Raw genomic sequence first — 18,499 nt, forward strand, 5'->3', positions numbered from 1 at the left:
ACTTTAACAACACGACCAGCCCCCTTTTAATGATCACAGCACTGGCAGGAAGTGAAATATAGTCACTTCCTCTTAGCTAACAACAAGTGCTGCACAGGAGATACAGAGAGGAGGGGTCAGACAGCAGGAGGCCAGACCGGCCAGCAAGACCCTTACTCCTAACAAACCCAGACACATTGATACACACACATTGACAGAAATACACAGATACAAACAATGACACACATACAGACACACCGTCACACACATACAAATACGGCCACACATGCAGATACGCAGACACAGAGATACAAACACTGTCAGACATGCAGACACACAGATACAAACACTGACACACATGTAGATACACACACACACACACAGATACACACACTGACACACATGCAGATACACAGGTGAAAATACTGATACACATGCAGAAATCCAGATACATACACTAACACACATGCAGATACACAGACACACACACTGACAGTCATACAGATGCACTGAAACACAGATGCAAACACTGAAACACAGAAGCAAACATTGAAACACATCTAGATACAGATACACACAATGACACACATGCAGAAACAGACACTGACATATATGCAGATACACAGATTCACACTGACAGACACACATGCAGAAACACAGACACACACTGCCACACATGCAGATAAGACACACTGATACAAATGCTGACACATGCAGATACAGAGACACACATAGTGTTTTTATCTGTGTGTCTATAACTGTATATGTGTCAATGAGTGTATCTGCGTATCTACATGAGTGTCATCATTTGTATCTGCACTGTATAAACTAATATGCTTGGGGAAACCATGGAACCTGGGGCAGAGTAGGTGCAGGGGAGCCTGGTGCAGCAGACGAGCTGTCAAAGCCTGGGGCAGAGGAGAAGGAGGGAGAGTATGGTGCATGAGGAGAAGCATGGAAAGCGTGGTGCAGAGAAGAAGCAGGGAGAGCCTGGGGCAGAGAGTCAGGGGGAGCACGAATAAGCAGGAAGAGTCTGGGTCAGAGTAGAAGCAGGGGTGCCTAGGGCAGAGAAAAACGTATACATTTAAAATAATAGCAACTGTATTAATTACAAACATTTTGCTAATATAAGGGGTACAAATTATGGAAATGGGATGCCCAGGGGCACACAAGTGAAAGAAGGTTGAGAAACACTGTTCTAGAGGATGAAACAAGTTAAGATACATATCATAGTATTTTACTAACCGGGAAACATATTGGATGATGAAATGGAATACAACATCTGATGGTCAGTTTAAGTGGAAAATAGAAATGGGGTTGGCAACTCTAGGTAGGGTGTCTGGTTTCATGTCAGATGAAAATAAAATATTACCCATTGAGCCAATCTTCATTCTTTGGCATCCCTTAAAGGGACAGTCCAGGTACCCAGACCACTTCTGCCCATTGGAGTGGTCTGGGTGCCAACTCCCACTACCCTTAAGCCTGCAAGTGTAATTATTGCAGTTTTCATAAACTGCAATATTTACCTTGCAGGGTTAACTCCTCCTCTACTAGACAGCCACTAGAGGGCACTTCCGTGTTTATAGCACATGAAATCCCCATTGCTGAAATCCCCATAGGAAAGCATTGAAAGCATTTTTCAATGCTTTCCTATGGGGAGGTCTAATGCGCGTGCGTGGCATTGCCGCGCATGCGCACTAGGTCTCCGCCGCCGGCGGCTGCGCATGCTCAATAGGTCTCCCACGCTGGATGATGGCAGTGTGGGAGGAGCATTGGCGGACCCTGACACAGCGCCGAGGGACATTAGCGCTGGATACAGGTAAGTCACTGAAGGGGTTTTAACCCCTTCAGCAACTTGGGATGGGGGGTGGGAGGGAGAGGGGACCTGCAGTGCCAGGAAAACTATTTGTTTTCCTGGCACTGGAGAGTCCCTTTAATTCCCCAAAACTAATATATGAATCTGTGTTGCATTTTCACTTGCCAGTGGCTAGTGGACAAGTGAAGACTTAGAGCCCTGGCAATATTTCAATAAAATGTAAGAAAAATGAAGAGAGCTGATATGATGGTATAATTAAAAAGAATTGAAAAATTGGTGATTGTTAAAAAAAAAAAAATATATATTATAGATGACATGTATGTTGTTTCCTGAGCGAGCATAGGAAATTCTCATCTCTTTTCTCCTTCTCTGGGGATGGCTATAGTGTTTCCACTTTCATAAATGTATGCAATTTGTTTAACAAACACATCACATGGTCTGCATATCATTTATCAATTTAATGGATAACATGGGTTGGAACTATAGCATCTCTAACAATGTTTTAATCCAGTTACATACGACGGAATATGTTTCATGACAGCAATACAACAATATCATTTGTGCACTGTGTTATTTCCCATGTCTGACAACTGGTACCCCCGGGAGGTACATTTCTTGCTTGCAAAGGGTGTTCCCAGAGTTCACTTTCCATTCGTGATTCAAACAGCCTTTCCAACTTAAATGTTGGCAGTATTCCCAGTATGAAGCCTTGTGGGGCTTTTATGATTCACCTCATTTCATTTCGGTCTGCAGAGGAAAGCCTTCATCTATGGCAAAGAAAACAAGCTTTGTAACATGACTTCCTCGTGGAAGCCCAATTTCTACAGATCCCAAAACCTCTCCAAGATGTTGATTGTTTTAATTCTAACTGTGATTTTAGTAGCAAATACTAGTCCTCTGGAGTGAAATTTAATCAGTTTTACTATAGCAAACAAAAGAGAATTATACAAGCGATGCCAAAAACAAACTCTTTAAGCATTTCAGAGCCTGGTAGCGGCTGAAAGGTTTTTTTTTACTTCACTGAATTTGAAAATAATCATAATAAAAAATAATCAAAAAATAATCATAATCCTAGACTTCAGTTTTAATTTAAAGGAGACAGCTGGTGAAAATAAAAGTTGAAAAATGAAGTCATAGTAAAATTGAAAAGTTGGGGGGAATTTTTTTCTTTATCTTAAAAAATATTGAAATTCGGTGAAATAGCCAGCACAGTGAATTGCAAGCTGTTTACAATGTCCAGCTAGAAAAAATCAACAAAAAACTAATCAGGGCTCAATATTTCCCTTAGATGACTAGCCAATGGCAAGTGGAAATTCAACCCTTGAGTGTGCCATTGACCCCTCAGTACTCTTTGAAAGCAGCAGTTTATATTAATCAAAGAGCTGATAGGGTTAAACCAATGGAGAACATAATTACCTAATTATATACAATGAACTCATATCAATAATTCAAAATAAATATGGTTTATACTGTACTTTAATTCACTTTTATAGATACTTTTATTTATTTTTTTGGTTCTGGTTAGTTGACAATTACATTGCAAAGTTTAAGCTAAAACAAACATCTTTAAAAAAAAATATCTACGTGAGGTGAGCTTAGTGACTAAATTCATTAAAACATTAAGACAATCTTTATATCCCGCATTTGAATAATTTTTACTGAGAGTACACATACCAGAGAATACCAGTGCCCCATTCTGGAGCGTTAATTAATATCTAAATAATTCAAGATGTAATGGATAGGGTTTAAATGACATTTTAAGTTAACTACTGTTTAAATTTCTGACTCATATATTATTCCTACTGCTAATATTAGAATCCTAACAAAAAGAAAAAAGCAATTTTGGAAAAGCGGCATTACCATGTGTAATATGTGAGACATTTTTATTAATCGCTATTTAGGAGGTTCTTTGTCTTAACACCTGAGTGCTTGATTAGTGCAGTATTTTCTAGATTTGTGCAGAACTCTTTTTAACTTGCGACAAACTAATGAAATTCTTGTTAATCAAGGCAAACAATCCGATCGGTCCGGGATTTACACTCGAGCATAGATTAGCAGGAATTAGATTTGTTTGTCGCAGGTGAAAAGGATTTGTACACAAATCCAGCATTTTCCTCCTCTGCCACTTAACCAGTCCCCAATAAAACACATTTTTCCAGCAGCATGAAATGCTTCTTCGTACAGGAAAAGGGAGTTTAGCTAAATGTACATATCCAAGTTTTAACTGATGTTCGCTTATCCCTCTTTTTTGTTCTTTTTCTTTGCTTTTTAGAATGAAGTCATCAGCCAACAATTGGCTGTTATATTTAGTCAATGCTATGGTCCCTATCCTATTCCAAAACTAACAGAGATAAAACGCAAACAAACATCTAGATTGGGTAAGTGTCCTTGTCAGAATCAGAATATTCAGTATTAAAAGCCTTAAAGGGGAACTTCCCAATTTTTTAAATATCTAATAATTACCGATCCCTATATTTAAATGGACGCTATAGTCATCAGAACAACTACTGCTTAATGTAGATGTTCTGGTGAGTTTAATCAGTACCTTCAGCCTTTTTGCAGGAAACACTGTTTTTTTCAGAGAAAATGCAGTGTTTACATTAAAGCCTATTGATACCTTCACTGGCCACTCCTCAGATGGCTACTAGAGGTGCTTCCTAGGGTAGTGCTGTGCAGCACTGTCATTCACTGTCTCCATCCTCTGCATGGAGACACTGAAGAGGAGATGCATCACTAAGAGGAGATGCTGATTGGCCAGGGTGTTGTTTAATGATTGGCCAGGGTGGCTCCACACCCAGCCCGCCTTCTTGATGATCTCAGCCAATCCAAAACAATAACAAAAAGGTTGCTTCACAAGAATACAATAAAATACTGTTGTCCGTAATCAAATGAAGAGTAACCTCTTTGTTTTTGTTTATTCAGAAAAGGGTTGGAGGGATCCCCTTTTTTGGTTTGCTGTCCTGCCTTATCTGGTAGATCAGCACTAAACCTGCTCTATCTTTTTTTTCCTATGGCAAAGCATGGTGATGAAAGAAAACATAGCATCGCATGACAATGTTATTTTCAGTGCAAGGTCCCATGATGTGTATTCTAGAGTAGTGACAGTTACCCTTTAACATATAGGCTTACTATACCTATTTTATAATGAAACAGTATAATTGAAGTAAAACAGTGATAGCCACCGGCATGCCTGGATCAGTAGGATTCAGGTTCAAAGGGAAGCTCCAAGCACTGTAGCCAGTACAGCACACTGGTGCTTGGAGTGCCCTGACATCCCCCATTGAAAGTAGTCAAACTGTTTTGGAACAGTTTGACTTCATACCTGGGATCTGCCAGACACATTTTCTCAGCTAGAGATCTGGCAGATCCCAGGTATGAAGATCAGCTAGAGATCTGGCAGCTTCCCTTTGGAGCTTCCCTAAGCTCTCCTGAGTTAAGTCCCGCAGTGATGCTATGCCTGATAAAAATAATAATATAAATAGAGGTGCAATTCTTTCCCTGAAGGAAATCCAGAGGTTTAATTGCATCACACTTTAAAAAATATGATGGCTGTGTTAGAATCCATATTTTCTTGCTAACCATATGATGTCATATTTGGTTTCTAGATCCTCATTTTCTGAACAATAAAGAAATGTCAGATGTCACGTTTATTGTCGAGGGAAGACCATTTTATGCTCATAAAGTGTTATTATTTACAGCGTCTCCAAGGTGTGTAAGTAAAGTTAAAAAAAAAATAACTGTGGAGTGTTAATCATTTGAAAATACTGACACATTATAAATAACGTACAGTTTATGGCTACCTACATATATTTACACTTACATAGCCCCGTCTCCCTCCCCCTAGTATTGTATATTTATTTATATATTTATAATTATGGCAGTATATAAATTATAATACTATTAAAATGTTAGCTTTGCCATCTGTAGATAAAAGTTCTGAAATGTTCTACTAATTAATTAATGTTTGAATTGTCCTTTCTTTTGTTCTAGGTTTAAAGCACTTCTCACAAACAAGGCATCTGCAGAAAACAGTTGCATTGAAATCAATTATGTGAAATACCATATATTTCAGGTACAAATACTGAGAATGCTCACTAATATGACTACAAATGAAACTGATAATATAGTGTTGACTTTAAATACCCTACACATTGTCAGCACCTGTTCATCTGATAAATACACTCATGATGTCAGCTTCTTACAAATATATACTTTTGCGTAGCAATTTTGTTTTTTTGGATATTTCGATTCTGAGACTGCCACTTATGCTAAAGTGTCAGCATGCCTAATTAAAGGCTTAGTTTTAATCTTATTTGTAATATAGCTTCCGAAAATTCATTGGAATCCAAACGTATGAGACATTTTTACATTTGGAAATAAGTGAATATTTTTCTTTAGTTGCACTAGTTATGTAAAAAATTATGCCCAAAACTTTAAAAAAATATGTTTTTTTTTATTTTTTCCCCCCATTTTACTAGCAAAATCTTTACAGATTTATTTAACCAATCATTGTTAACAGGGGTAGTCCCAGAAGATTGGAAGATTGGAAGTTAGTGAATGTTGTGCCCATTCATAAGAAACATAGTAGGGGGGAGTCGGGCAAGGCCAGTAAGCCTTACTTCGGGTGGGGAAAGTAATGGAAACCATGTTAAAGAATAGGATTGTTGAACATCTAAAAACACATGGATAAACCTCTATCAATAAGCTACAGAGGAATATTAAATCTAGCAAAACCAGATAAACTGCCTTTTATGTTAAATTGGGAGAAGGAGCTAAACAACGAGTGGGAGCCCTTTCAATGGTATAGGGCTATGAGATCAACTAAGGCTGTCACACATAATATACAACACATAGAAGCAACATACAAAATGTGGCTACGGTGGTACATGACACCACGAAAATTGGCGCAAATATATCCAGAGAACGTGGGGAAATGGAAGGATCTATGACCCATATATTTTGGCAGTGTAAAAAAATTATTTATGTATGGAAACACATTCAACAATTAATTTTTAAAGTTACAAACACATTGATACCCCTGCAACCAGAAATATTCCTACTACACATTATGCCAGAGAGAATATTGCCACAAGAAAAAGTGTTAATTATACATATTTTGATGGCTACAAAAAATGCTATAGCCAGTTTCTGGAAAACAAAACAGGTGCCATCATTAAGTATAATAAGAGAAAACATCTCTACTACCAAAATCTACGAAGGAAATGGCATATAGGCTAAAAGGCAAACAAGATATTTTTGATAACATTTGGGTGAGGTGGAAATGAAATGAGAGGAAATCAAAAGAAAATAAGGGGAAAGAAATAAGCAAAATAGCTTCATTAATACAGACGGCTAATAAAATTTAGGTTGTACAAAACAAACGAAGGAAGAGGGAAGGGAAGGGAGACGAGGGAAAGATTTAAACATGAAAAAAAAAAAACACATGGATTTCAATGTCAGAGACAACATGGGTTTACATAAGGGAGATCATGCCAAACTAATCCTATTGGTTTTTTTGATTGGGTAACTAAATAATAGATCAGGGTGGTGCAGTAGACATTGCTTATCTAGATTTCAGTAAGGCTTTTGACACTGTTGCACATAGAAGGCTTATCAATAAACTGCAATCTTTAAATTTGGATTCCAATATTGTTGAATGGGTAAGGCAGTGGCTGAGTGACAGGCAACAGAGGGTTGTAGTCAATGGAGCATATTCAAACCATGGTCTTGTCACCAGTGGGGTACCTCAGGGATCTGTACTTGGACCCATTCTCTTTAATATTTGTATTAGTGATATTGCAGAAGGTCTTGATGGTAAGGTATGTCTTTTTCCTGATGATACTAAGATATGTAACAGGGTTGATGTTCCAGGAGGGATAAGCCAAATGGCAAATGATTTAGGTAAACTAGAAAAATGGTCAGAGTTGTGGCAACTGACATTTAATGTGGATAAGTGCAAGATAATGCATCTTGGATATAAAAACCCAAGGGCAGAGTTCAAACCGCAATATCGTAGGAAAGGGATTTAAGGGTAAAGATTTCAGATGACTCAAAGGTTGGCAGACAATGTAATAGAGCAGCAGGAAATGCTAGCAGAATGCTTGTACAGGGAGAGATATCGGCAGTAGAAAGAGGGAAGTGCTCATGCCATTGTATAGAACACTGGTGAGACCTCACTTGGAGTATTGTATGCAGTACAGAAGACCGTATCTTCAGAAGGATATTGATACTTTAGAGAGAGTTCAGAGAAGAGCTACTAAACTGGTTCATGGATTGCCGCATAAAACTGACAAGGAAAGGTTAAAGGAACTTAACATGTATAGCTTGGAGGAAAGACGAGACAGGGGGGATATGATAGAAACATTTAAATACATAAAGGGAATCAACACGGTAAAGGAGGAGACTATATTTAAAAGAAAAAAAACTACCACAACAAGAGGACATAGTTTAGAATTAGAGGGGCAAAGGTTTAAAAATAATATCAGGAAGTATTACTTTACTGAGAGGGTAGTGTGTGCATGGAATAGCCCTCCAGCTGAAGTGGTAGAGGTTAACACAGTGAGGGAGTTTAAGCATGTGTGGAAAAGGCATAAGGCTATCCTAACTATAAGATAAGGCCAGAGACTAATGAAAGTATTTAGAAAATTGGGCAGACTAGATGGGTTCTTATCTGCCGTCACATTCTATGTTTTTATTTAGTAGTATTTTATTCATAACTTGTATAGTCTTAAGTACACATATCACCAGAAAGTCATATTTGTCCATTAAAAACTGGATATATTATGTATGGGTACATGTAGAGAAATTGCCAAAAATGCCCCTGCTACAAAATGACAACATTATGGAAAAAACTCTATCATAAAGGAGTTACGCAATTAAGCAGTATTATAAGTAAGGACATATGAAATACGTTAATAAACTAAATAGATGATATCAGCAGGCTTTATAGTCACAATTCAATAAACTATTTTTTTACCCTAATCCCAATGTATTTGGCACTACAGCTCTCTAGATTTAATTTGCTGAATGAGGATTTGGATGAAATGTAACAGTTAAAAACACAGTGAACACAAGAATATGGAAAGTGCAACATTGAGTGAGATACAAAATATGTGTAGGTGATGAGAATTTTTTCAAGGTCCATTATAAAGATAATTTGACAAATGTCTATTTAGTTGCATTTATTTTTTTTCTCTCCCAATTTCATTCTAGTTGGTCATGCAATACTTGTACTGTGGAGGGACCGAGTCACTTCTCATTAAGAATAATGAGATCATGGAGGTAAGCCGTGTGATAATGAAGTCCTTTGTACATTGCATGTTAAGAATTAATTAGATGCACACGTTATTTCACAAGAATCAATGGTGGAAAGTGTACATTTTGTTATATAGTTGTAATGCATGTTTTTGTATTCGTAAGTCATACAGGAAAATCTTTATATCAGCAGCTTGTGTCTTGGGACTTTGCTTTTATTTTCCCTATAATGGGAGCTTGTCATGTTTCTCTGTATAGTGACGATCTCAAACAATGTATCCCTAATACTTTATTGTCCTTGTCCTTATTTTAACACAGATTAATCACATTTGTGCTAAAAGAATAAAATAAATTATTTTACCTACTTCTTTTCCTCCCATGACATAGAGGAGCTTTAGGGACTTGATGCACATGTGCGTTGTGATATGTTTTACTGTTTTTAAACACTAATATTTGTGTTCAGTGAAGTCTCCCGAGTAAAACAGTACCCCCATGTACAGGTTTTATGGGGTCCTAGAAAGTTACAGAGTTCAATATAGGGCTTGCAAGACAAATTCTCTGGACTTTCTGCCTTGGTTGTCAGGCCGGTCCCTCAGATTGTAATTAATAAAATGACTTAGTTATGTAAAAATATTATATAAATATATTTGTAGAATTGAAATATATATGTATATATATATATACATATATATATATATATATATATATATGTATATATATATATATATATATACATATATATTTCAATTCTACAAATATATTTATATAATATATTTATATATATTTATATAATATGTTTATAACAATAAACATTATATATATATATACATATATATATATATATAATGTTTATTGTTATTTATATATAGCTATATATATTTATGACTTCATTCTAAATGTATTTTGAATTTAATATATGTATATTAATATCAAAATATAGTTAGAACAAATTCAATTATTTTTTCATTTTTTTTTATTATTTATTGATTATTTTTATTTTATATATATATATATATATAATATATATATAATTAATGTAATTCTAAGTGTATTTTAATATTAATAATTATATATATTACTATTAAAATACACTTTTATTAATTATGTATGTATGTGTATATAAAAGTACTTAGATCATATATATATACATATATATATGATCTAAGTACTTTTTATTTAATTTAAGTTTTATAACTTTTTAACTTTTAAAAACTTGGAACAGGCATGAGGGGGATTGCCTGATAGTTCAGGCAGGCCCCCTGCAGGCACTGCATAAGCCGGCTATTCTGGCCATGTGATTGTGAGGACCCCACGATCACATAGCTGGGGGGGGGGGGGCTGGGTCGGGCAGAGGGGGTCTGCCTGAGCTCCCAGGCAGACTCCAGGATCACGACCGCCAGTGTGGGATCGGTGGGGACCCGTTAAGTATGAAGGACGGCGAGGACATTCTATGCCTTCTGCCGGCGGTTAGGACCACCTAAAAAGGATGGCATAGAACGCCTGCCATCCTTAAGGGTTTAACTGTACAATGTAAACATTACATTTACCTTTTTCTTTTATTAGAAATATTTTTGAACTATTTCTGTTCTAGACTGCTCCCCTCAGATAGCACATTAACTTTTGTTCTGACAATATCCTGTCCTAATGTGTTTTACACTCCACCTCCTATAGAATGTAAGCTCGATTGAGCAGGGTCCTCTTCAACCTATTGTTCCTGTAAGTTTATTTGTAATTGTCCTATTTATAGTTAAATCCCCTCTCATAATATTGTAAAGCACTACGGAATCTGTTGGCGCTATATAAATGGCAATAATAATAATAATAAGGGGATTCATTAAGAGCTTCAAAACTTGGGCCAAAATATCTAATTTGGATAAAATTTCCAACTCAACTCAGTTTGGTTTTAACTAACTCCACAAATTACAAAAAAAAAAACTAGATTTTCTTGTGAATTTGCTAGCTAACTGAAAATACATGCCAGGCCTGAGTGTACAATAATACATTATTTATGTAATGCATTAAACGTGCATGCAAAAATGATACATAAATTCGTAAAAAAACATTACTCATTAGAAATGTCTGCATTTGCTGTAAATATCCATGTCTGTCAGGTAGGGCTGACGAGACCAGGATTTTACAGTATTGAGTTTATCCCATTAATTCCTATACAGCAGTACTTTATGGGCACAGCATAAGTTTCCAAGATTTGTAGTTTATTTGGCAGTTTATCTCTCTTTCCTTTTTGTTATAGAAAACTAAAGGACAGTAATAAAATAATGAACACACTTAGCATAATTGAAGGGATCATATAGGCACCAAAACAACTTCAGCTTAATAAAGCACTTTTGGTCTATAGATCATGCTCCTGCAGACTCATTGCTCAATTTTCTGCCATTTAGGAGTTAAAACCCTTGTCACGCCTCCATATGACTTGCACAGCCTTCCTAAACACTTCCTGAAAATTAACATAGATATTCTAGGCTCCTTTATTGCACAGTATGTGTCATCTAGAATATCTTATGTCCTGCTTTGTTAATAGCTTTATAGAGCTTACAGGAACCTCCTGTGCGTGATTAAAGTTTAATACACAGAACAGGAGATTAAAAAAAATGTCTAAATTAAGCTAACATCTGATTGAAATTGAACAAAAATTTCTCATGCAGGCTGTGGGAGTCACAGCCAGGAGAGGTGTGGCTTGGGCTACATAACAGAAACAAAAGTAATTTAACTCCTAAATGGCAGATAACTGAGTAGTGGAACTGCCGGGGCATGACCTACACACAAAAACTGCTTCATTAATCTAAAGTTGTTTTGATGCCTATAGTGTTCCTTTAAATATAATGTAACCTACAATTTGCCACAAACATGAAGTGCCACTTTTATATGGTTTGTTAACTATGCTTTACTTAGAAAGACTGTGATAATTAAATAGGAGTTTGGGCAATTAACTACCTTCTTGTATGTTTAGTGAAAAAAAATGCTAGCGTGACATAAATGGTTTACTTCTGCAGTAAATCCCACTCTTTTGTTACCCACTTGTAACATGCCAAACTTTAGTTTTATCTTACAAACTTTTCTCTTTTTACAGCTGTTATCTGCTGCCAAGTTTTTTCACCTCGAAGCCCTGCAGCGTCACTGTGAAATTATCTGTGCAAAGAGTATTAACACAGAAAACTGTGTGGATATTTATAACCATGCCAAGGTGAGGTTATCCAAGTGCCAACACACATTATTACATTTTCTGAATCAGGACTACTGATTTATGGTACTTGGTTAAAAATAATTTTTGTTTGAGATCCAGATGTACAGGGGAGCTAAATTAAGGAGGCAGCAAACCTCTCTGTCTTTTTGCTTCACAGCCAGGGGGGTGTTCTGTTTTTTTTTTCTTTTATAAAATTGCTGATTTATCATAGAAATATAAGTGCTTTATGAGTGTGGAGTGGTTCTTAACTTGACCAAATTATATTGGCACACGGTGAAATGCACAGAAAGTCAGAATAGAATGCGAATGTGATAGAATGCAGAAATGAACTATCCAAGCTTATAATGTTATTTATATACTTAAAGGAATACTATAGTGTTTGGAATACAGAACTGTATTACTAACACTATAGTGTCTCTCTGCCCCAGCAGCCACCAATGGAAAATAAAGGGTTTAAAAAACATTTTTACTTACCTGATTGGGTACTGGATGGGGCTCCTCCGACATCACAGTGATTCGGAAACCTAATGCGCATGTGCAGTATGCTGTGCCCAAGAATTAGGCCTTCCCCACAGGAAAGCATTGAATTGCCTTCCTATGGGTTTTTTCAAGATGTTGGATGTCTTCATGCAAAGCGTAAGGATGTCCAGTGTCGTTTCACAGAGTTGAACTCCGTGAAAATGCAGAAAAACCTCCAGTGGCTGTCTGAGAGACAATCACTAAAGGCAGTCTTAATCGTGCATGTAAGCATTGCGTTTTCTCTAGAACTGTTATGTTTTACAATGCTGGTTTTTAGGGGACAGAGACACTGCACCCAGACCACTTCAATGAGATGAAGAGCATGGGTGACTATAGTGTCTCTTTAAATATAAAGTAAAGCTCCATCACATCCTGTAGCATTCCCACAATTCAGAAAAATATGCAAACTAGGAAAAGGCAGGGGAAAAAACAAACAAACTCCATGTGTTCTGTGCATTTAAAAGCAGTTACTTACTGTAAAGTTCAGATATATAGCATTGGAGGCTACAAGAGGCTTGAAAGAAGACCATAAATAATAAGGAATTACCAATCACAACAATTTATTAACCTACCTTCTTTAAGATTATTTTAGAAAACCTAAATTTTTCAACATAATCTAACTAATATGTAGAATATATTAAGAATGTCGAGGTTGCTTAATCCAATTCATGCATTTATATAACTGTGTTTTGTCCCCAGTTTCTTGGTGTTCCAGAATTATCATCTTATTGTGAAGGATACTTTTTGAAAAACATGATGCTTCTCATTGAAAATGAGGCCTTTAAACAACTATTGTATGATAAGAACTGCGACACAACAGGACAGGATGTGTTAGGTGACTTACAGAGGACGTTAGCCACAAGGATACAGTCTATACACCTATCTTCTTCCAAAGGATCTATAGTATAGAGATACACGCTGGCTTCAAGGACAGAATAATAGTTTACTTGAAAAGGCTTTATATGAAGATACGTTTTTCACTTAAAGAAAATTTCCTATTTCCCTGCCAACTCTAGGCACAGACATCCATCCTCACAGCAAGGAAGATATCTACAAATACAATTTCAGTTTTTTCTTTTGAAAGAGATGTTTACTCAGCGAAAGATGGATCTATTTTGTTCAGAAGAAAAACAAACTAAAGACAAAGCCTTTGATGGATCTATAAATTCTATAAATGTAAAAAAAATATCTAGATGTATATCTAGCTGCCCTATATAAAGAAATATTTTCAATTTCATAAAGTTATACATCTTCAATCAACTATGACGTGCATTAATAAAAATAATAATAATAATGATAAAAAAGACGGTATACTATCAACTGTTTATTACGATTGATCTGTCAACATGAAATACGCTGGCAAATTTTTAAGGGTGAGACTTTTTCAAGGTTTCTTAAAATTTAGGGTGGCCTTGTAGCTAAAAGAAATTTCCTAAACCTCAAGCTTTCATTTTCAAGAAGTTGTATTATTACATACAGCCTGTTACTTCGTTTCCGTTTGTTTAATTAAACCGTTATCAATTCTGTGGATTCTGTGAGACTGTTTTGTTAAACCAGGTTAAATCTTCTGCCACAAGGACTAAGTTTCAAGAGAGGTGTCCTGTCGATATTAGCTGATATTCACAACAAATTTTAGAAATTGGCATGACTATAGTTACTTTTTTGGACAAATTTAAGCAAACTTAGATTTGCATGGTATCATCTATGTGCATTATTTTTGCCAAGAATTATGCAGTTACTAGTTAAAATCCATTTGTGAAGTACAGAGAGAAAACAAAAAATATATTATGTTACACTGTGAATATGTTAAAATTGTTGATTGTAGATGTTAGTTTTTACATTACACCGTACACATGATGCTAAAGTGTAACGCTATTCTTGTATTATAAGGTAATTATTTTCTATTGCATTGTACAGAGAAAAAAAAAGTGTGTTAATGTGTTTAGGTTCTTCAAAGCCATACGGATCACTGCTATTGTTTAAAAATACACAGTTATTTCTTGTTTAGTTTAGGTACCATACAATGCCATGTCAATACTATAGGTCTATACATGTCTGTTTTGTTGGTATTTGTCATGTTAATTTCTCCAGAGTACTGCCAGATAAAGACTTGTCAAGTGCCACATATCCAAGACACCTTTGCTTAGCAATCGATTTGCATGTTCAGTTTGATGTAAAATTTGTGACCTATGGCCAATGTTACTAGATTAACATTTTACCATGGCAAGATAGGACCATTGTCCCTTTATACCAGCATGTCACTTATACATTGAAGCTTTGATGACTGGTAGATGTAAGAATCTTTTATTTGGCAATGCAATAGTAGTTTTGATACATTGTTTCAATATGAATGTTTGGTGCTGTTTAATGTCAATGGCTTTTTGGACTAACTCACACAGGTACCAGATTATCTAAAGCAAAGCTGTTCTATAGCTTTGAGTAGTGGACCCCTTGTGTTTCAGCTCGGTCACTTTGTCACCTTTGTGTCCAGCATATCACAAACAACTGCCTAACATTAGTACTATTTATAATGACGAGATACCGCATGACAACCTTACAAAGAAATACAAATGATTTGTCAACATCTGATACGTCATAATATGTTGTCTTAAATAGTTGACATATTACTCTTTGTAAATAATGTACACTGTTAAAGTCTGATGTCTGTGCTGACCTATCAGGCAAGAAGTAAGAAGTAGAGTTATGGTTGTTTTAAAAAAAAAATAAAAAAAAATATCTGGTGTGATCATATATTTTTAAGACAAAAAATACATCACAAATCATGTTCTGTGATCCATTCTGTATATTACTTATACCCCATGTTGATATAACATAATTAAAGATAGAACGTGTTCAAATAAATGTGTTTAAAGGGAATCCGTCATGTAAATGTTTTAAAACTGTCTCAACTGCTCTTCTAAACAAAGTTTTTGTGGAAAGTTTTCTATTCAAATTATAAATTATTTTGCTTCTGGTTAGGTCCTCTCAGTGTTGACTATCCACAATATGCACAGTACAGGGTTGCTTCATGACCTTGTGCCTGTTCTAGTGTCTTAGTATGACAGTTGTAAAACTCCATATCAAAGTCTAGGGTCTATTTAAAGTGAAATTATTTTGTATAGTCTTTGGCATATTGGACTATAGAAAATTGTTGTTGTACTGTTTAATCTTTTATTAATTCTCTTGATCAATGCTGTTTTAATATTAAATAAACATTCAAAGTGCTAGACATGTGCATTTTAGTGGCTATGGAAATAGGGAGGTGTTTTAAATTGTTGAATTTAATTTATTGGTTATTTTCATCTTAATCTGCGGTGCCCAAACACCACTCTCCTTCACACTAATGATTTGAGGAGACACATCTTCCCCATTCAGCCATCACAGTCTATTTACCACCATGTTTATTTGCAGTCTCTTTTAATACCCTTCTTATTGTATTTTATGCCTCACCTCTTCTAGACTGTAAGGTCACTTGAGCAGGATCCTAATCTTAACTATTGTTCCTGTAACATTTCGTTATTGTCTCATTTGTTTCCCCTTTTAATGTAAAGCGCTGCGGAATAAGCCGGGGCTATATAAATACCAATATTAATAATGTATATTACGAGCAGACACTGCCCACTCACACTCTGCATATCAGCCTCCTTCATGTACAAAGATCTTGCTGTGAGCTTGTACACAGCACCATTCCCTGCCTAGCTTAGAACACTGGACACTGACCCTGGTAGGGAACTGTGATTTGTGCGTACACTTTCAGCTAAGCACATTGTGAGCAGGATGTGCTTACCCTGTTCAAATACTTGATTGCCCAATCAGGAAGCAATCTTTCCCAATATGACATCAATGGGAAGGAAGAGGAGCCTGGGCACTGCAGACGAAGATGATGAAAATATAGAAAATTTCAAAGAAAACATTTCAGATACAGTTTCCTATAACCGTAACCATGTCGACTATTAACTGTTGGTACAACACTCTGTGGTCCCTATAGTCACTCTGTGAACTAAGAAAGCCCTGAACATGGCTGCATTCTGTGTTTCACTGGAATACAACAAACTATCCTTAATGTCTAAATAACTGAGAACGTTTGTGCCACTGCATGTCCATGAAGGGTAACCTCAACTGTCATCTTTTGTTTAACTGGGTACTTTCTGCTCATTTCTTTGCCGAGGCAAAATATTAAATGAGATAGAAGATGATTTATCTTATAAAAACCTACAAACATTATCCATAAATATGGAATATACAGGACAGTGAACAAACACAAAGTTAAGATTGTGGACACCCGTTATAAAGATTGTGGACACCAAATAAACGAGCCACAGTAGTACAGTTACATTTTTTTTACCACTTCCTTGTGGTTTTAAAGACCACTAAATGTTATGGAAAATGCCGGAAAGCCAATAGAAGAAAATGGCTGCTGTGTTGTGAATTGCTTCAATAACATACTGTATATTTTTATTTATTTTACCTCAAACATATATTTTACAAAAAGAGGATGCATAATTTTGAAAAAAATGTTTCCATGTGATCACAAAATCAAACTATTGTACCCCTGATTCCACAGATTAAATAAAACCTTATTATAGGCATTTTATGTTGTTGAAATAATACTAATTCATATGCTGAAAGAGTAAAAGCAACAGATTAAGTTAATATTCCAAAGGTGAATCAATCATTTATGAATAGCTTTAACTCTTTCATCATAAGAATGCTACATACAGTCGAGAATGCTTTTCATTCAGAGTCCCAGAGTATGAAGTATTCAGACCCACTGTACTGTAAATATTGCATTACTCATGTGTTGTCCGTGCTTGAAAAACTGTTTTTATGCACTCAAATACATACTTTGCTATGTGCTGAGAAATCAGAAGGTACATTTATTCATAAAAATCTATACATTTGCCAATAATGATGCCATATGTATACATAATGTTTAGCACTATTTTAACTGGACTTAACTGGTTTAACTGTTTTTTTTATGCTGTCAAGTTTACCTTAAGATACTGTTGCATTTTCTGATGATTGATTCCCTTTAATTACTTTAAAAAAAATATGAATTTTAATTTAAACACCATTGGCAAAAGTTGTACTTAATGGATATCTGTTCAACTCTTTCTTGCTGGAGTGGATTGGATAATATTGCTTTGTAATGCATCACAGGCTCCTACAGGAAGAAAAGATTATATTAGCATGGGCTCAATTAACCACATTGTATTTAATAATAAAAAATGAAAAATAGTTGACTTGTTGGTTTATTTTATTTTACTCTCGTTAACTGTATAGTTTGTTCTACTGATTTCTTTAAAAATAGTGAAGGTTTGTACCGTTGAATTGCCTATGCATACCGTTCAATAATGCAGGAAATCAATTAACTGTTATCACAGGGTTTTTCACTAACGTGGCAATTGACAAGAGATTTGCAAGTGCAATAAAAGGACCTTAGAGGAACTGATAAACCAAGAATTTTTTTTTTAAAATGTAAATGCTTAAATATGATGAACATCCATCTCTAAATTAGTATTTCTTTGCTTAATTTGTTAGAATTAGTTTTTCTATTGCAATAATCTACATTTTTAAAATAGTTTTTATTGTTCCATCTTTAGCAAGCATTCTAATGTTAGCATGACTCCTCTTCCCAGAGTGCTGTGTGGTAGTACAGCAGGTTCATTGATATGACTTCTGGGTGTAAGTGATACACCAAATAGGAAACCATTATTTCTGAAATGTTT

General features: G+C 35.5%; 1 protein-coding gene across 1 annotated transcript in view; it reads left to right on the forward strand.

Annotated features, from left to right (window-relative positions):
• ABTB3 (ankyrin repeat and BTB domain containing 3) overlaps positions 1–18,006 on the forward strand; it is a 257,031-nt gene extending 239,025 nt beyond the window's left edge. Inside the window, exons 12-18 of the mRNA XM_063447789.1 lie at positions 4,068–4,173; positions 5,401–5,503; positions 5,786–5,867; positions 9,008–9,076; positions 12,138–12,251; positions 13,470–15,806; positions 15,857–18,006. Of these exons, the coding sequence (XP_063303859.1) occupies positions 4,068–4,173; positions 5,401–5,503; positions 5,786–5,867; positions 9,008–9,076; positions 12,138–12,251; positions 13,470–13,679 (684 nt within the window). The 3' untranslated portion in view covers positions 13,680–15,806; positions 15,857–18,006. The remainder of the gene's footprint in view (positions 1–4,067; positions 4,174–5,400; positions 5,504–5,785; positions 5,868–9,007; positions 9,077–12,137; positions 12,252–13,469; positions 15,807–15,856) is intronic.
• Positions 18,007–18,499: the final 493 nt, after the last annotated feature.

The sequence above is a fragment of the Pelobates fuscus genome, chromosome 3 (assembly GCF_036172605.1).
Source record: "Pelobates fuscus isolate aPelFus1 chromosome 3, aPelFus1.pri, whole genome shotgun sequence".
NCBI classification, from domain to species: domain Eukaryota; kingdom Metazoa; phylum Chordata; class Amphibia; order Anura; family Pelobatidae; genus Pelobates; species Pelobates fuscus.